The 20934-nt window shown below is 41.1% G+C and overlaps 1 protein-coding gene across 1 annotated transcript; it reads right to left on the bottom strand.

The window, feature by feature from the left end:
• Positions 1–8306: 8306 nt before the first annotated feature.
• LOC123977561 (dermatan-sulfate epimerase-like protein) lies at positions 8307–14638 on the bottom strand. The gene has a single exon (XM_046060381.1). The coding sequence runs from the start codon at positions 13738–13740 to the stop codon at positions 10084–10086; it is 3657 nt and encodes a 1218-aa protein (XP_045916337.1). The 5' UTR covers positions 13741–14638; the 3' UTR covers positions 8307–10083.
• Between the last annotated feature and the right edge of the window lie 6296 nt (positions 14639–20934).

Genomic DNA, 20934 nt, shown 5'->3' with positions numbered 1-20934 from the left:
GAAAGGTTGCCATTCAATCACAGGGCTGACTGTGACTGAACTGAATGTGTTTAACATCACAACTCATTCTTTAAACTCAGGCATCATGAAACTGTTATTCCAGTACTATGTGTATTTACACTTTGTAGACCATTTGAAGAATCTCCCCTGTGATTAACTTGGAAATGTCTGACTTTACGAGTTGATGAGGTGCACCCGAATGCATCATTAGTTTTAGTCTCTGTGAGGATAAACTGTCTCATTTGTGAAAGAGACACAGGTTCAACAGCGCCTTCAGATCAACCTTTGATTTGAAACAGCTCGTATAAACCCTCTTTGGTGTTGTTAGCAAGTGATTACTTTTACTAATTTGTTTTGGTCCTTTTGCTCATCTCTTGATGGCTTCATCTTTTATTTACACCACTTGGCCCTGTGTCGCAGGTGCAGGAGACCAACATCGAGGGAGATGAGCAATGCGCTCAGTACCCCGACACAAATATCTGCTATTCTGCAGATTGCCTAAGGGTATTACTCCCACCTGGACTGTGCTTATAAAAATAATATAATTTACTATGCCCATATTTGTGATTGCACATACAGTAAATGTTTGGCAGCGTGTGCCTGTGCAGAATAACAATCAAAACACTGCGCTATGCAGCAACTGATGAAGTTGTTCACACAAAATTAAGCCACTTACTCCAACCGCACACACATATACACCCACGCACGCACCCTCCCCTGCTGTGGAGGATATTTTCAATTAATCAGGCACTCTCATCAATAATGCATCACCCCTGCAGCCAGTCACTCTTCTCCAGCCATTTAATGAGGCAGCCCAGCCAGAGGGACACCATCCACACATTACTCCTATTATAGTCAATGCTCAGGAGCAAAGCCTCTGTGACCACGGCCGGTTATTAAAGTAATGCCATCATTTGTGCCTTCAAGTCAAATCAAAACCTGTCAAAGACTGTTTGCAAAAGGACACAAAGGACAATAAGTAAACACACTGGGAGCCAGCATGCGGCCGTGTCGTCTCTCAAACGTAGAAAACCTCAGGTTGCTAATCTGTACTGCAGGAATTCAAGAGACCAGAGGAGGTTTGTCAGAAGTGATGAATTATTAAAACCAACTTTGCTGTGACGGACGAGAATGTCCCGGTTAGAAAACATTTTTTAGAGTTAAATTGCAGCCCTGATTTAAGACACAACCCCAAGAGTCAGGAGAGCAGCTCTTGAAAATAAATTTCCTATTTCCTCGAAAATTCTGCGAAACATTTTGGGCTGTACAGTCTCTAAATTATGTGTGGCATTGTAGAAGAGTCTCTTTTTGGCATTCATAGCAGAAAGTGCTTCAATGAGAGGAGAACTGTCCTGACTCTCCAGTAAATTTTAAATTATCCTGGCATTGTGGCGACATCCATTAGGTTCCTGTTGTCTTTGAGTTCAATGTTACATTTGGTCATAAACAAACATTGTTTTTGCATTTTCTACTTTCTTTCTTGCTGTCATTACGTGAGAGTGTTGTCTGCATTTTAAAGGCAGGGTTTACAAAGTGCTTTATCTGGGAAAGGCTTAGAGGCAGTCTCTTTTCTTTGCAGCATACTTGCCTCCCCCTAACAATTCACTACTCATGCTTCCTCTTCCAAACACACCAACCCCCATGTACCAGAGGATTTCTCTAAATAAATCATATCTATCATACCAGAGGCCTGTACTATGAAGCAAGTCTAACATACCCAGGATATTTTTCCGTTATCTGGCTTTATTAAGCCGCAATCACCCCAATCGGTCACATTACCCTGGTTATCCTCTCTGAAGAGGTCATCCAGGTCATAGTTATCCAAGGTGGGTTAAAATCAAGGGCAACCAGACGTGGTTGAAGATGTTTCACATCTCATCCAAGCAGCTTCTTCAGTTTTGACTGACTGGCAGGGAATACCAGCTCTGGTTAAAAAGCAAAAAAAAAAATAGCCTAAATATAAAAACACAATTTATTTATTAGATCATCCATGGAGCTTCAATGGATTGGTCAGTAGACGGTGCTTTTACACACAGTGATGTGTTGTCTTGTACATAACCTGTTCCAGAGGAGGTTAGGTGTGCAACAGAAGTTACCATGGCGATGTACCCCTGTAAGAAGTGAACCACCGCCACGGACGCAGACTACATTTTCCTGTAGTCTATGTAAATTTATGAAGCAGATTCACATAAAGCCATGTGATTCAGGCATTTTTAAACTTGCGCCGACGCATGTTGATGAGTGGATTACAAAAATCTCCAGGTTTACTGCGTGATGATAAATTATATTTGTATGTTAATATGTACTTCTAAAACATACACATGCACTCAAGTGGGTCCTGCTTTAAGAGAGACCTGTGTCAAAATCTAGTTCTGAGATGATACTGTGCACAATCAAATTACCCAAAAGCATACATTGGACTTCAGGGTGTAATGGGGGCAACTCATTTTTTCCACGGGGTCCCAGGCTGGTTAATTCAGCCTCTGTGGTGGACAAACCGTCCTGCCTCCTGCTACAAGATGCATAGCTAGGCCTCATTTGCAGACTAGAATATAAAAAGACAAACCTTGGGACACTTACATTTCGTCCTACCCTTCTGGATTTAATCCCTTGACAGGACATGTCTTCAAGGTCAATTTCACAGTTGTTATAACCTACAAATCAACATCACTGCATCACCTGCAAGGATGAAACCGTTACAAGGTGGTGATTTTTGTTGTTTCTTTTTCTTTTCTTTTGTCCGTTTTACCTGTGAAGAGTTTCAAGTATTCTTTCTTAGTGTGTCTTTTACGATGAATCATTGTGCAAAGGAGTTAAATTCCTCCTACTCTCCTGGCCAATTGTAATTAATTTCTTAGCATCTCGTCACTCTTATATCCATTTTATAATATTTTATTTTTGCCAAGCAAGCCAAGAATGGTGATCTCTAAGGAACACAACCATATGAGCAGAGAATCTGACCATCTGGCTTTCTCTGCAGCTGAAAATCACAGGGGATAAGAAAAGAGTGACGAATGTCCCACGTCTCCTGCCGCCTGTCAGTGTCAAGATGTCTCTTTTAAAAATAAAACACTGTCGGAAGCTGTACAGAGCCAATAGTGTGTTGGAAGGAAATGTAAGGCCCACTTAGAAGTGAAGTTTCTTTTTTGAAGAAAAGAATAGAAAGTAACCGCGGGGGAACAAAAAAAATCCTCACTTTAAGTTTGCGTTCTTGGACTGATTCCAGAGGTGTAGATAGCCACACTGGGTGGGACAATTATGGGAAGGGGATGATATAACATTTGTGTGAAATATAATGATTGGCTTATCTCTGAAACTCACACTGTGAGAATCGCTCACCCAGCCAGGTCTCCTGTCAATTCTTTATTATAGGAAGTAACTTTCCATTTCTGCTCTTTCAAAAGCCTATGAGATGAGAATATGTAAGTGAGGACAGGAAGGAAAACCCCTGCATTAGTTCTTTCATTTCTAAAGACTTAACACCAATCTGTTTCTCTACTGTAATCTCCAAGGCACACTGTGACCAATGTCATAGCGACCGTCAATCCTCCTCTAGACATAAATTCCACTAATTAGAGATCAATGACTCATGCTCGATGTAATTAGGGAGGATGGGACGCCCCCACAAAAACGTATATTCGTGTCCTTTTTTATTTTTTTCCTATCTCCCCTATCAGTCTGATTGTGTGTAACATAAAACATGAAAATGATCCCCTCAGCAGACATGCTCTGCCTAGACACGGTTCAGGAGAGCGGTGGCCGCGGCAGCACTTTGACAGGCGGGTTATGGTTTCTGGGTCCCAGTAATGAAGGACTACTGAGTGTGTCATCCAGGAAAAAGGGCCTCTCCCCCGTCTGTCTGTCGGCCAGCCAGCTGGATTCGATCCTACACCTCAGAATAACACCAGGCCTCAAATGCTGTAGAATGGCCACCCTTTGCTTTAATAGCAGAAACAGCTCATTAAATCACAACAGTGGCTAACCCTTTCCATAACAGAATTTGTAAACTCACATTAGTCAGACAACAACTGAATCATTTAGCCGATTTTGTGGAGGGTTTTTTCTTTTTATCTGTTTTTCCAGCTTACACATCATTCTGCTCGTTTCTGCACAGCCAGCAAACCACAGTGGTTGAAATAGGAGAAACAGAGGAGCCCTGCACAAAGTAATACTACGGTGGCTCAATTTCTGAGAGTCAGAGAGCGCCGCCTGCCCTGCAAACCCTGTGATATACAGCACAACAGAGGGGATTAACCAAAATGTCAAGAGAGACAGGTTAAGCTGACAGGGTCTCACTTTAAAAGTCAAAAAGTCAATAACTTCTCAAAGCAAAGTCCTCAGTCATAACTTCACGTCATCTTGCTAAGCGGGAAAAAAATTCAATTTCAGCAGACTTTCATTTGACTTTGAGACAGAAGAATGGTCAGAGGAAGCTTTTTGGAATGAAGTAAACTGCACTAAAATTATGTTTGCAAATAATCAAATATAATAAATTCTAACTGAAATGCACCAAGGACATTGGAAGCCTCACATTTTAAAAATAAATCCTCAGAGAACACATGACTACTGTCCATCATCCAGCTCAGCAGCTAGTGTGGAATTATCTCATTTTGACGGCTGTCCTATATTGTGAATATATTATATGTTCTGTCAAACTGAAAAAAAAGACATTGGCAACAAGGACTCTGTAAGGGCTTAAGGGGTGTTTTTGATTCAAAAATGTGAGCCTGCCGCAGTATAGAGATTTGCCTGAAGTGATATTCAAAATGCCTCATCTGGTCTGATTTCCCTGCGCTATAAGACCAGACTGGGCTTCATTAGCAGTTGCTGCTGTGCTTTATTGGCACAGAAGATCCCATTTTCACTACAGAAATGACTTGCCACCAGCTGCAAATTGACAATGTGCCATATTTCCTCGCAAGTCAACTCTTATTAATGGCAGTTCCTGGGTATACGCGTCTCTCCATTTCCAAACACAGCGGTGTCATCAGCAGGTTGTTTCGAACAGTGGGATCTGAAGACCTCACGGGCATTGTTTACCAAAGTGAAATGTAGGAGAGCGGCATCGCCAGCTGCTTACACCTTGTCAGTAAAGTCTGAACACATCCAGAGCCTCTCCTCTGTCATATGAAGGACACACATCAAGTCATGCACATCAGATTGATACAAAAAACTCTTAACAAAGATGGAGTTGCTTTCCATCAGCGGGCTAATTCTGCAGCACAATAGCCTTATACAGTATCGATGATTACTCCTCTCCAGAATATGAGGCTGCTCTCTGACTGATGGTGGCTGCAGCAAAGGTTAATTAATGAGCAGTGGCAGGAGCGATGGCTACCGGCAAGGGAGAGGCTCTCCTGGGACTTGGACTCACCAGTGTCGAAAGATAAAGGTGGAACAGGGAAGGGTATGACTACTCAGCTGAAATTGAGCCACCCTTTTTTATGTGGATAACCTCCCATGTACTTAATAGTCTGAGAACGGTACTTGAACACGTACCCAAGCTGCTGCATGGATTTAGATTATAATACAGCTTTTCATCATTTTCTCCATAAAACCCTATTTCATGCAATTATGTATTGGTTATCAAACATCAAAGATAATCTATGAGGCGACCTTTGAGCTTAAATTAGTTCTGCAAATCTGCTTCTTGTGATCACACATCAAAAGGTTTTTGTGAAGCATTTGTCTGCCGTTTGCAGTGTTATTTTCAGATGGGAAACCCACTCCAACATATAGCTTTATTTTTATCCCATTTCTAAGATTCCATTAAATTACATTGGTAGACATTATCTACACCTAATGTGTGATCTAGTCTGATTAGATTTATAGGGAAGAAGCAAGGAAATTCATGTTTTGTGCCGTCTAATGAAAAAGTGATCTGTGTTCCAGCAAAAAAAAAAAATTTAATCAATAATACCATCTTATAATGCACCCTTTTTAAATGGATTTAAAATAATGGCTTAATTAATGGTTAATAAATCATTTACTAATGTTTAATATATCAGTTATAAGACGAGTTTCAGCAAATATCTGTTCTGTGTGTGGGCTGGAATGAAAATCTGATGTTTGTACTCAGCCCTGGCTCTGTAAATGGGAAACAAACAAAGTGGCTCGGATCGAGACACATAACACTATTCCAGCCGTGTGTGTCAGGTAAAGTTAAATGACTTGCCCACATACATCCAGCTTACTTTCTAGTTGGCCAAGACATGCTATTGTTGTGATGTTAGCAATAGTAGCAGGAGAGCTGTGAGCATCACGGTTTGGAGCTGGTGTGCTGGCTCTGGGACTGTCTCGTCCTCTTTGCAGCAACAACTGTAGTGGCAGTTGGCTAATGTTAGTTAGATTACTTACTGTTCTATATCATGGTATTTGTTATGGTGTTGGAATTCTCCAGAATCGCATACCCCACCTTTTAATAAGAGCAACTTTTGGGTTGCCAGGTTGTGAAAAATATCCCTTGTTGGTGAGTCAGTGTGACCCAGTAGTCTGCAAATAAGACTGCTGTTATAAATGTTAACAAGTACTTTATAAAGGGCTAATAAAGTCATTAATGACTGGTCATGATTGTATTAAGCACCAGAGAGGCATTTTCATACCTGGCAACCCAAAAGCTGATGATGGCTAAAGTATTAGTAGATATCTACTGTAAATAGCTTCATTAATGACTAATAAACTGCAATTTTTCAGAGGTCAGTTATTAGAGAGGTGTTTGCCGGTTGTGAAAAATTTCTTTGGCTGGTGTTTCTCCTCCTCTGGCCTGACACTTCCCTTTGTCTTTTTAGCTGCAGGGCATCTGGATTACATCAGTCTATTAACTACATACTGACATTTACAAAAAACACATCAAGTCTGCAGTTACACATGCAAGTCATTATTAAAGGCTCATGGGTCACAGTAAAAATTAGTAATCTACAATTACTCCATTGCAGTTATAAAAGGCTGTAAAAAGACAAAAGGTTTTACAATAATTCATCAACTGTCCAGTTGGAGATGATACTAAATAGTTAATAAATTGGGCTGCGGTGCAGATACCCTGCAGCTAAAAAGACAAACCAGTTTTTCTTCTGGCAATATAGGAAATATTCAGAACTTTTACTAGTAAAAAAAAAACCTTTCAGAAGTATTATCAGCAGAATGTACAAAATGAATCTGAACCTTTTTAGTTAAAATGTGGATATTTTGGACAACAGCTATTCAAATGAAACCATCTGAGAGATGTAGAGAAGAACTCACCCTTTGTCCAAACTGTCAACTTATAGACACCCAAAACATGACAAGGGGCCCCAACTAGATACTTTGTTTGTTTGAACAAAAACCAACAATAAGCCAATGTGGTTTATTCAAAAACTCATTATATGTTTATATAAGTAAACTCTTAATATGGAAACTAAATATTAGCTATAGCTGTCAAAAGTAGCAGAGAAAGCAATATAGTATTATCATTTTGAAATGTAGTGGCCTAGAATAGAGTTAAATACTCAAGTAAAGTGCAAATGTACAAACACAGTACTGCCAGCTGGATGAAGATAAAGACCAGCCACCAAGATCACAACCTGGCAACCCAAAAATTATCAATAATGGATTATAACTGCATAAAGCATCAGTCTGTAATTAGTTACAACCAATAAATGCTATATAAAGGCAACATATTGTGTGAGTTAGTGGTACCATCAAATAATAAAATGTGTCAAAAAATTAGGCCAATTAACAACCAGACAAGTCCAGACTTGTAGAAACCTGCCATCCAAAGCCTGAGGTTTTTCAGTGAATAACGTGCCTCTGCATGAAAGGATTAGGCGCTGAGGACACTGCCAAGCATTAGAGTGTTACAGGAAGGATCGCAAACAAATGAGTAATGAAATGACTGACTCACTGAGACCGTTCTGAGAAGTGAGACGCGGCATGTGCTCTTTCGAAGCCTGCTTCTGTGAAGGCCCCATCTCAGTCAGAGCATGACTTAAGAATTTCCTGACATGTTTGTAATTGTTGGCTCCTCCTTGTCATGCATGTCACCCATATAAGCAATTAGGCTTCTGTCACCCATGTCTAATAAAATGGAGATTTTGCTGAATCTTAATTGTGGCAGCACAGAGACATCTGCATAAGCAGACATTTTGCCAGTGGGTTAGAAGTCACTATAGTGAGACTATGTACAAATTAGATTTATGTTCTGCCTTTTGTAGTGATAGATAATAGTAGTTTAACATGAGTATATCTGCAGCTACTGAGGATTGATGTTATATAATCACATGGACCATTCTATTATGAAAGCGCAATAATCACTGCATCCAAACAAAGACTGGTTGCTTATATATTTATGAATTTAATATTTTCTTTACATTATCTCCACCTCCTGCTCCAGAGCCCACAGAAAACCCTTATAAAGAAATGATTGTAATTCAAGGCCACAGAAGCAAGGAACCATATCCCCACGAGCAAATACAAAACAGAGTTGGTAACAGGATTGCAACACCAAAGTGAAAGCATGTCTGCCAAGTCTACACATTCAAAGACCACAAACATCAAACGGGTTTTCCAGGCAGTCAAGGGTTTCAGTGTTCATCGCGAATGAAAACAAACAGGGCTGTTTCTAGCTGAGGAAAGATGGATATTTCCAAATGGGCACGTATGTTTGTTTGTGTACAGATGCAATATAACTGAATGTACCATCTCCATGTTACATGTGATCCATTTACAGTACAGAAATGTTAAGCAAGACAGCATCAAAGGTTACTAAGGAGGCCAAAGAGCATAACATCACAGAGTAAACATGGTCTCTGGCTTTTTTCTTCTTTTTTTTTAGCTATTCATCCCCCTGTTCAGTCCACTGCTTGCTGAGCCCATATGATCATATGATTGACCACGACATAAAATGGCAACTTTTGCAGGCCTTTATAGTGAGGATAGCACAGCAATAAAACACAGGGTAAGACTCAGTTATGGCATTTTGCAGATTAATATTAGTAGCTGAGGGGGATGCTTTGGAAATTGCTTTGACTAGAAATGTGTCAAGGCTGACAGTTTTTTTTCCAGTTTGATCCCTATTAAGCACTTCCCTCTGATCTAATTCAATAAATGCCAAAGGGAGTTATAATAATCATATTCATCCTTGATCCTTTGGGATATGCATCTTTGGAACCCATAAATACTTCTTCTAGACATAATATCTTCAGAGGTTCATATATATTCAGAGGTTTTTATATTTCCAAGCTGAGTACATATGGTAAAGTTTAGCTTTGAATCCCACATACAATCAAAGGAGTCCCTGTGAAAGTGCTAAGCCACCAAACCGCCATGACATCTCTGAGCTTCAAATAAAGTCCCTCTACTGATGTAATGAAAATACAATCCATATCATTCATATGTCTATATTAGAGCAATAAAGCACTACTATCATCGGTTTTCCAATCTGCTTTTGCAAAATTGTCTATACATTTCAGCCTCTTTTTTAGATTTAAAGGGAACGAGCACGCAAATTAAATTCATGACATCCAAATCTCTTCCAAAGCTATAAATTAGAAGATTGTCTATAAATGCGAGTCTTATTTTTAAAATAATGCCAGTGATAACAAATAGAGATTTTGAAAAAAACTGCTCTCTAACGTCACAGATTAGGGATTCGTGTTTCATCTCTTACTAAGACATACAGTAAATAATCTTCTGAGAAACTGAGCTGTTGTGGGATGCTGCAATAACATTAAAGTTATGCTAAACTTCTGTGGTATTCCTCTGCATGTAAGACAGGTCTAAAGTCTCATTCAATAAAAGTGCTACAAGTAAGTGTGAAGGGCTGCTGGGGGGGGAGCACAACATAATCTCCCTTGCACCTATTTTAATGTAAAATATTCCTCCCTCAAAAACATCTGTTGCTGTAGTCTGTACAACACCGTACATACACCCAACTAACACAACTAACAGAAGAAAAAAAAAACACAGGCAGAAATGCTACCCAGCTCTTCCTCCACTTGTAACATATTTTTAAAATGTAAGGTCAGTGCAAAAGAAAAACGACTTTACAGAACTCTGGCAGCTACAGTAAACGAGACAGCTCAATATCAGCTGACCAGCAGCAGTAAGTTAACTGGCAAACCTAGTGTAACCCAGCCTCTTCATCACACTCCCACACACGTCTTCTATTAGTCTGACGTCCCGTCGAGGCATATTTTGCCTCCACATGTTAATGTTGGCTGGTGAAATGTCTCCTTCATACATGAGATTATACAGGTTCGTGGAGGTGGTGAATATAAGTTGGTTGAGAGCTGCGGGTGAGACGGGCACCCCCAGAAATGTGTGTATGCTCTCCGCTGTATCCTGCGGGAAATTGACCACATCCTCAAACCTCACTTGGAGGTAGGACTCCTCGGGGAGGCCCTCGGTGACCCTCAGCACTGCTGCGGTGTGAGCCAGCCACAGATGAGCCAGTATCAGGATGGGGTTTGTCTCTGAACGGGACAGCAGCCTCTGGATTATCTTAAACTCCGGCGCCACAGTTGGGCACCCATCCTTGACAGCATCCTCCTTGAATATCAAGGAAAGGTGCTGCGGGATGTTTTTAAGGGAGTAAAGGCTGGGTTTGCTGTTATAAACCATGAGATAAATCCACGCTCGGGGGTCTCTCACCAAGTAGATTGTCCTCAGGGAAGGTCCCACAACCTCCTGAATGAAGGACAGTTTGAGCGCCCAGCTTCCACTGCGCATGTTAAGGACCACCCGGGCATTCGGGTACTCCGCCACATGGCGTCTCATCTCCCTAACATGCTCTGCATCTCTGTCTAGACTGGCTCTCAATTTGCCCTTGAGCTCAGACGCCGGCTCTCTCCTTCTGGATCTTTTCTTTCTGTCCCTAGAGGGCCCAGCTCTCTGGGGCAGTTTGACCCTGCTGCCCTCTACCAGCTGAATATTCTGCAAGTGCAGCTTGGTGTTGTGGACCAGCGAATGCAGCCAGCCCTGAATAATCTTAAACCGCCCGTGCACGGCGTCTGACCTTGACCACTCACAGGCGTCGACCAGAGAGTCAAACTCAAACTCGGTCTCAGGAATGTCCACGTGCTCAGTGGGAACCCTTATGTAAACAAAGTCTGAGCTGTTATAGAATAGGTGCTTGAGTATTTCTGATCCTGATCCGGGAAGGGTTGTTATGACGACGGTGGGCAGGGGAAGCCGGCGCTGCTCGTACAGTCTGATTTGTTTGTTTACTTCACTTTTGGCACCCGCACCTTTCCATTTTACCCCACAGAGAAGCTGATCGCAGCTGTTAGACACAAACAGCAGCTCTGCTATCCACAGAATGAGCACAGAGAGGAGGGCGTAACGCATCAGCCTGCTGAAGCAGACATAAAACTTTCTCTGCATGGTCAAAAATCCTATGGCCACACAGAGAACAACCCCTGCTATCACATTGACTGTGAAACCAAAGTCAAACAGCTGATTATCGCTGCTGATTTGTTTGGGTATGAGTTGCGTCCCAAGGCCATATCGTGTGATTTGATATCTATCCTCAACTTTACAGTGACCTCCAAATCCTAAATAAGACATCCTAGCTCCTATATCTTTATAGTTTGTAGCAATAGAGACTATCTTCTCTGTGTTATTTATGGTTAAAGAAAGCCTCACACCATTTTTGCTACTATCCATAAATCTACAGCTGGATACTCTGACATATGGCCCATGTAACACGTAAGCTACTCTGCTGACTGTGCCTGTCATTGGAAAAGTGACATTGACATACTGAGTCCACCTCTTTTTAAACTCGGCCGCCTGCTCTGCCTCCTGTATCCTGGTATCAGGGCTGTGACCCTGGCTGTCGAACCAGAACATTTTATAATGAGCGTCCCACACGTCCATCATCGCCCCGTTATATCTGTCCATGAATCTGAAAGGAACGTATTTAAAATCAATGTCGAGATTGTGGAAAAAAGCACTGAGGGACGTTACAGGTGAATCCCCCCACTTCTCCACGTGGTCGAGCACCAGCAAAGTCTGTGAGTTGAGCAGAACCAAGGCTCTGAACACACTCTTCAATCTCATAGCGGGGGAATAAGCTGACACCGCTTCCCCACTCACAAACATGGTGTCACTGTGTGAGGAGGCGACAATCACCTCCCCGCTGGTATCACCCACCCCCTCATCAGTCCAGCGCAGCCACTTAGCACACTCCCCCAGCTGACCCTCCCATGGACTGTTACACTGGCTGGTAGGTGAGGGACTGAACACCAAAACATTGTTAAGGTAGCTGTATTTTGGACCATAAAGTGCTTCAGACACAAATACCTGTCCATTAGGAGCAAATGTGAAAGAGTTCTGATCAGGGTGCTCGTGACCTGGGTTAAAGCTGTTCCAGCCCTCCACCCAGGAGTAAGGCTTGTCATGGACAATGTCATAGACTGCACGGCCACCCAGCTTGCCAGACTTAAAGGAGACAAAAGTATTACCCTGGCCGTTGGGAAGCCCTGCTCCGTAGGTAACCACACCCCAGTTTGAGAAAATATGCATCCTAGCTTTGCCAAAGTCGTGGGGAGGCTGCGGTGTGAGGTGGTTGTTGTACCAGATGTATTCTGTATGAAGTGTAGCCCAGCGCTGGGCTGACGACTGTCCCATGGGCCCATCCTTGGGTCTGTGCTTTCTAATTTGTTGAGCCAGCCAGTTACCCGTTCCGTTCCTCATGACAAATGTGTCGAGGAAAACAAGCTGGCTCTCCGGCCCATAGAACCAGTTGTAGTTGGAGTCTGCAATGCCAACTGTTCTCTGAAACCCCGGCAACAGAGTGTTATAATAAAACCAGAAGTGTCCCCGAAGCCAGTTGTTCTGCAAGTTATCAATGTTGAAATGGCGCTGAGCTAAGAAGACATACTGTGTGATTGACTTGGCTGTGTAGCTCCCATAGGCTACCCCCTCATCCAGAGAGCCATCAACAACATGGTTTAGGAGAAACATTGTTTTCTCCATGTAGTTCACTGCCACTTGTTTCCAGATCATTGACTCTGGATCGTCATGTGATCCAACCACAATTGCACCAGTCAGGATGGCTAATATGTTAGTGGTTTGATGATTTTGGAGATACTGTTTCCCCCACCCTCTGTACTTTGACAGCTCGTACAGCTCCTCTGTCTCAGAGCGAATTTTCTTGAGGTAAACATCCCTCCGCTGTTCATCCAGGTAGGAGTAAATGAAGTCATAAGCAGTAGCAAACCCAGTGAGAGAGTGCGCCATGGGAACCTCATCGTTAGGAGCACTGGTCACCTTCCAGTCTGGATATTCAGCCATCCTATCCATAAACTTCATAAGAAACTGCAGGGCAGCAGAGTCCTCTGGGCACAACAGGCAGTACAGAGCCAGGGGAGGCAGGTTGTTCCCATAAATCTCATTCCACTTGCTTGTAAACTCTGAATGTTTCACAGGGGGCATGTAAAAGGGAACATTAGACAACATGGTTAGTGCAGCTGCCCGGATGACTTTAAATATGTGACTGTGGGTGGTGGAGGACCTTTGCCTCAAGTGCAAAACATCCACTTGGTTAAAATATAGGTTGGGATGGGAATCAGTCAACTGGAGTTTCCACCGCTCAGTTGCTCTGTCTTGTGTGAGCTTGACCTGCAGCAAATCATCTGTAAAAATGTCTCTATCTGTGGCGTTGAAGACCCCCGAGAAAGCTGTCCCCACTGCGAACAGCGGAAATATAAAAGCACAATATACAACCCAGTTAACTAACATGTTGCCGGGCATTTGTGAATACATTTTACTGAATTTCAAAATTAGGCAACTGGTTGTTTTCTTCCTTAAACAATTTTGTAGTGTCCCATAAATGCAGCTGTTAGGAGTGCAAGTCCAAGTGAAATAGATTTGTCCAAAAAGATGATGTATTATAAAACCAGTGATGTAACATCAAAGTCCCATGCATCACAGTCAAGAAGAGGGAAAAAACTTTAGTGCAAGAACAAATACTCTCCATATGCAATCCTGAAACAGTTTGCAAAAGCAGCAAAACACATCACATTAAATGTACATAAATGTCTGATGTTAGAAGATAGTCCTGGTCTATTCAGAATTTAAATCCAAGTGAAACAAATCCTTATGCCTGCATGTTTTCCTCCGTCCTCACTGTAATACGTGTGCTCCTGTAGACTGGCATCTCCCCCCTCGCGTACGCCAGAAAGTCATATCGATCTCCTACCCAACACATTTCCTCTCGGACAAACATCAGTCAGCCCCAGTCTGTGTCCGGTCCAATCACAGCCACCCAAAGGCACCGTGTGCAGCCCGACCGAGCCGCAACATCCATGGACATGGACCTCAGCAAACCACGCATCTCTGCAGTTAACATTGCTTGGTGTCCCCGCTGCAGAGATTCCAAACTCCCTGGCGCTTAAAATTGCAAATCCCGATCGGGAAATTGATCTGTTTGCATTGTTAAATCCGTGTTGTTGTTTTCTGGGACTCCACGCTGTATCTTCGGCGATTAGAGTAGGCTGAAGTCCGGAAAGAGGAAAGTTGTCGTCACTCCTCAAGTATTCAAAGAATGAGACATTTTTGTCCGCAGGAAACAGTAAATCAGCCTCCCAAATGAGATGTATTCCAGATGTATATCTACTGTATCTGTAAGAATATTTTTATCCGCTGCCGACTGAGACACACATCTCACAGTAAAGCTGTGTATGTGTGTGTAATCTCCAGACGCGTCTCCGGTGTGTCCTCCCGACTGTTCAACACAGCCAGTTTGATTGTTTTCCTGCACTACATAGAAAATTTCCACTGTACAAACTGTAGAGGGAGCCGTGACTTCAGTAGCACAGCCTCATCTCTATTGCAGAGAGTGGGACGGCTGAATATTCATTTTTCTCAACCTCAGGATCCTGGAGGTTGACTGTTGTCATGTTAAGTTCCTGTCCAGTAGCCTAAAGCTGAAGCAAGCAGCCTTAATATCAAACAGGTGGCAATAAAACTCTTTTGGACCTTCTAAAACACGGAAATGAATGGGGACAATGCAGCCCTACACTTAACAGAGACTTGAGCCTATAAGCTATTGTTTTTTGCAAAGACGCAGCTCATATTAAAATAGTTTGAAATTTTGGGAAATACATTTTTTATTTTTTTTTATTTTTTGTTTGTTTTTGTTTTTTTCAGCAGCTGGTTAGGTTAGCATGAAGACCTGGAAACAGGGGAAATGGCTATCTTGGCTCCATCTAAGTCACAAATTAGCCAGCATCTGTAAAGCTGATTTACCTTGTTAATTTATTTTTGTTCACCATTTAACATTTATAACAGCATTTGTAGAGGGCAAACTAAATACATGTTAAAAATTCATAAGCATTACAGTAGCCTATATCTTATTAAGACATTTGATTTGACATAAACCCCCTTTTGTGTCTTTGTAACACATTTCCTGAGGCAACAGAAAAGGCATGCGATAACCTCAAAAGCGTATCCCCTTCGAGAAATGTGTGACATTTGCCTGTCCTAACACGTGGCACTGTGCACTCATTGATCACCTCATTCTGTGTATATTAGGTTTCTGTGCAGCATCTTCATTTAATGATGGATCGCTTTCTCTATACTCAGTTAATGCGTGTGTTCTGCAGCATGCTATCCCACAGGGAACACTGTTGCACGACGATCCCCCCCCTTGCCAGAGTTCAAAAGCACATGCTACAGGCACACAGTTGGCCTTATATGTATTGCTGCAGGAAGCATGCACAGTAATCTCTCTTAGGACAAAAGTCTTCCATATGGAGAGGAGATGCACTGCAAAAAAGCTGCTCCCATTTAAACGGTGATAATCTTGAGCTCATATCAGTCAAATCACTTCATAAACATTATACTTCAGCAATCAAGAAGCTTGACAACTCTTTAAACAATTGACAGATTTTTTTAAAGACTTACTTAGTAAAAAAAAACTGACTTTCCAACGGATTTTGTTTTTTAGCATATGTTCCTTCACTACATCAACTGTTCTCTCTGCAAAGAAACAACAGATAAGTACTCTTAACACTCATCTGTTGGCAACAACTGTAGGAACTTAGTGGTCTCAGCAAGTTAATTTTGATAACACAGATTTTCCAGTTTTTCAGAATAAAACCAAGTAACTATGGAGGTCAGCAAAATGCTGTTCAGTGTCTGTAGTTTGTAAAGCTGAAGCTAACGCAAGTATGAAAAATATGTAAACCTGTGGCCATTTTACAACCATTGTTCATTATTGTGTAATAACGTTAAAAATTAAACGTTAAAAAAACGTTAGAAATAATCAATGCAATGTCATTACAAACTAAAGCATCATGGTTAAATAATGGCCTTACTTAAGAGTTTTTATACAGTAAAACATAATGTAGTAGTTTGAAAATTAACCTAAACTGCTGGCTTATTATCCAGTCCCTAGCTCTTCTCCGCACCATTTGACATGCATCTTCCTTTTGTGAGTGCATTCAATTTGCATATTTGGTTGGAAATCTGATCCACTATCCTGTATCCACATCTTGGAGAGAAAAGTATCGTTGCACCTCACTCAGTGATGTCAAGGCTGGTATTTCTTCTTTGACAGCAGCAGCAGCTTAGTGATCATATAATGATTGCCTCACCCAAGAAGAGATGTGTGAACTTAGGAAAACATATCCCTATTCACTCTCTCTCCTCCATCTTTTGACGTCAGCTATTTCAGTGCTCTGCTGGGTTACATATTGCCAGTAATCAGGGCAGTCCTCTGACTTACATTTCATGTTAATCAGTGGTATGCATGGATGGTTCACAGCAAATATAACCCACACCGGTGAGTACTGTTTTCTCCAAAGTCCTCAAAGAACTTTTTCTCAGATGCAATCTGTGATTTACAATGTCAGGTGGTGTCAAACGTGGCAACAGGTAAAAAGGGATATGACCTAGGTGCAGACTTTCAGGTCAGTTAAATATAATTTAGGACTCAGATTAAGGTGAGCACTAACTAACTGGCAGACAGGATAGGGAAAAAACAGGAGTGAAGTCCAAAACACAAAAAATCCACAGAAAACTGACAGGCATAGGATATCCAAATGGAGAGACTAATGAAGAACAGGCAGGTACGCTTGACTAACGGTGAAAGACAATCTGACAACAACACTGATGATTAAATGGGAAATCAACAGGGAGGACACAGACAGGAAATAAAGAAGACAAAAACAGAAAATAAAACAGAACACAAACCGAAATATATGTTTAAATTTGTATTTTTCTGAAAAAGCTAACTCAGGCAGCCGGAGGGGTAAAGATTCACTGAATTTAAACTGGTTTATGATTCTTAAGGCAAATTATTTTCTTAATTTAATAAAAAGATTTAGTCCTCAACCATACCTTGTTATAAGATATTGGAACTTATTTCTAATTGTTTTGAGAAAAGTGATTTTAAAAACTGAATCTTTAGAGTTTTAAAAAAGAAAATCACTCAAATGGACATTTATTTGCAGTGTGCACCCCTCTGCTGTATGCTCTACCCAGACTTTCACTTCCATTAACTGCCCATCTGTTCAACCTCCTCATTTCTCAGCAGAGTACTTTTGACTAATTTGATCTTCATTCAGTCGCCTCCGCTTGCATTACGTCCTGTCTTCACTGGAAAATCACTCCTCCAAATGGGCTCGGTGTGTCTGTTGTACACAACCACCACCTTTTGAAAGTTTACTCCAAAACTAACTGGAATAACTTCTAATCACCACAGCGCTGCATGTCGAGTCCTCCCCGTCAGACATGTACTGGAGAGAACAAGTTCAACTGAGCATCCTAATTAGAGGAAGCCTCGGTGTGGTGAAATGATTGAGTGATGTCAATCACAGAAAAGTAGCACTCTAATCACTCTCATCCACAGCTGCTCTGGGTGAGCAGGAAGGCCCTCAAGTTGTTGCTCAGCACTAGATTGCCAAGAACGTGTCAAACATGGATCCTGAATGCACAATTGACTGACAGGTGGCACTAGTGTTTGCATGCCTACTGTAGCTTTCTCCTGCTGTTTATGCTGTCTTTTTGAAGCTTTGCAAATTTTGGATTTGCTTGTTGAGTAAAACAAATCTCCAGCCATACATTTGAAAAGGAGCAGTGTGTGTGTGTGTGTGTGTGTGTGTGTGTGTGTGTGTGTGTGTGTGTGTGTGTGCACCGACAGCCTGTGCCCTTATTAAAAATATGTCATACTGAGAGCAAAAGGAGGTGCGAACCAGGCCCTCGAAAGACTCCCCTCTCTCTCTCCCTGCAGAGAATTTCAATTTCCCCCGAGAGTCTATGGTCGCTCAGCATGCCTGTGTCCTGCATCCGGCCCTCTGGGAAGAGGCAAAGGGAAAATTGGCTCCAACTGTTCAGGTTTCAAAGATGGTTTCAGTGCCTTCTACGAGGCTGTCTGTCAATCACAGTAGTCTTCTCCAAAGAAACAGTGCAGCTGCAGTATTCTGTGGGTGCTTTCAGAAGCATTGTGATCCCTCAAAACCATTAAATCTACTCATCCAGAGAACACAGGAAATAGGTTACCTGATGAGCCTAGAAATGGAAACACTCAATGCAGACGGGCCTTCATAATAATCATAATGTCCATTCACATAGATAGGAAAGATGTCTCTGAGAGATTATTATGAAGCTATCTTGCAAGCTTTGTTTATCAACTCATCCTATCATACCGTGTACTTTTCACATAAGGAAAACTGTTGCTGCTAGAAACTCTCATGTCTTGAGAGACTCATTGACAGTATTTGTGTTGTTTATCACAACTGAAGATGATCTCTTTTCAAGGCTGTGAGTGTGTGTGAGGCATAATAACCTACAGTGTTAAACGTACAAAAATATTCAGCCCAACTCAATGTTATGTTTTCTTCGTCATCTATTATAACTACAAAATAGTATTGTATACTGTTCAGATTTTAAAGCATATTTATCTCGTTAACACATTTTGTTGCTGTTGAATCATTGTTTTGCTTTTGTAACTGGTTGTTAGTGGCTGCACTGTGTTACCTTTCAGTGGCGTTTGCATCTGTCTGATGTCCTTAATACCTGCTGCTTAATATGGACTGACATCTGTTGTTGTTTCCGTTTGCTGATGTCGTTTCATCCCTCCATTGTTCACCCCGTTCATTTCAGTTTGCACATCTCTTTGGTTGTTGGAGTCTGCACATCATTTCTGTCTTTACAGTTTGCACGTCACTAGAGACATTTGTGTTTTTCCATAGCTTCTGTCAAATGGAAACAACAGACATCAGCTGACATTGAGTAGCAGGTGAGAACATAAGACAGATGCCAGGTACTCATGTTTGCTTTAAAATGCTCCAAAATGAGTATGAAACAACACTCTCTTGTCTCAAATGGTACCTCATATTTATCTGCGAGAGATATGTTTTTCAGTTTCTTTAAACTCATCCTGATAGTGTACAACAAGGTCATCCATACCTTTAAGTGCCTAAGATTATTTATTACAGACAGAAGGGCAGAGAAATAAAGTACGCTACCTCAGAGTGTAGATATAAGACAACAATTCAATATAAGAAAATACGCATCAAAAGCCAACTTATTATAACATCTTATTTTCAGAGTTTTGGCCATCCTTCATATTGGTGGTCATTAGTCCTTTGCTATGGTGGCTCCAAGGGGGCAAAAACACCATCAAACAAAACACAAAACAACAACAACATTTTAGTGGAATTTGCAATATGTTAAAAGCATATCGAGAATACCACTGTATGAATGCCCTTCCGTGAACTATCCCCTTGTTATTACAGTCTCTTCTTCCACATTTAAAACACTGCTTACATTTCTCACATTGTCACTTGCCGAGAAACAAGAAACAGGAAATGATGTTGACCTTTGTCAGGGGGTCAAGACAAAGGGCTAAATGATTCCACATAGTATCGCTGACCAAACCCTGATGTTGATTTTTAGGATTATATTTTTGGATTGTAGTAGCTTAGTAAATAACAGTGTTTTCTTTCTTTCTTTTCCTATTTATTGTGTGTGTATTTGTTGAGGTAGGTGGTGTGCTGCAGCATACAATTGCCCTTGTGTGGATAAATAAAGTTTAATTGAATTAACTGCTACCAGATAAAAAGAATTCTAATGCAGCATTAAACATGGCAATGTACTAATGTACTTTCTGTAGTTGTGCGCACACCAGTGGAAGATCCTTTACCAAGTAAAAGTACCAATAATGTAAAAAATACTCCATTACAAGTAAAAGTCTTGGATGTAAGATATTATTTAAGTACAACTACACAAGTATTATCAGCAACATGTAATTGAAGAATCAAAAGTCTTTAGTAAGCAGTAAGTAAGTTATCATATATTCCATTATTAGATTGTTAATGCATCAATGCATTTAGCTGTTGTAGCTTGTCAATGTGAAGCTATTTTAACCACTTTATTTAGGTTAGGTATAGTCCAGTGGTTCCCAATCTAGGGACCAGGCCCCTCCAAAGTTTCGCAACATGAGTCTGGGCATTTGTGAGATGAATAATAGAGAGGGAACAAAAAAATCTCTACAATCATTTTCTGTTACACAAATTTACATTGTTTTCACACTTTTGTCCGATATTTTCTTGTGAAATGTTTAGGTTTTTTTCCTTTAAGATGTGTTTTTTTTTTTTAATTAAACAATCACTCGTAAGGTTAATACATACTAAATTAATCCTGTGACAATTTGCCACAACTAGGCACTGCTGTCAGACCTTTTCACTGCTTGAGATTCTTGCCCTATCAAATTTTGTTTATGTTGACGTGTTCCACATCTCAGCAAATGCTATGTTATCATAATGGAAATGGACAAAACTCTGAAAGTAAGACCTTTAAATATATACGTTGGTAATTTACTTTAGGACACTGGGACTTTAGGAAACTGTATTTTGATAAAGAATCAGTTTGAAGAGACAAAGTTAATGTATCTGATGTGTGTGTAACATTGAGGATTCATTCAGTTCTGCTGCACAGAGCCCATGAAAAATT

This window comes from Micropterus dolomieu, linkage group LG01 (genome assembly GCF_021292245.1).
Source record: "Micropterus dolomieu isolate WLL.071019.BEF.003 ecotype Adirondacks linkage group LG01, ASM2129224v1, whole genome shotgun sequence".
NCBI lineage: Eukaryota > Metazoa > Chordata > Actinopteri > Centrarchiformes > Centrarchidae > Micropterus > Micropterus dolomieu.
This window is presented reverse-complemented; position numbering and strand designations above follow the sequence as displayed.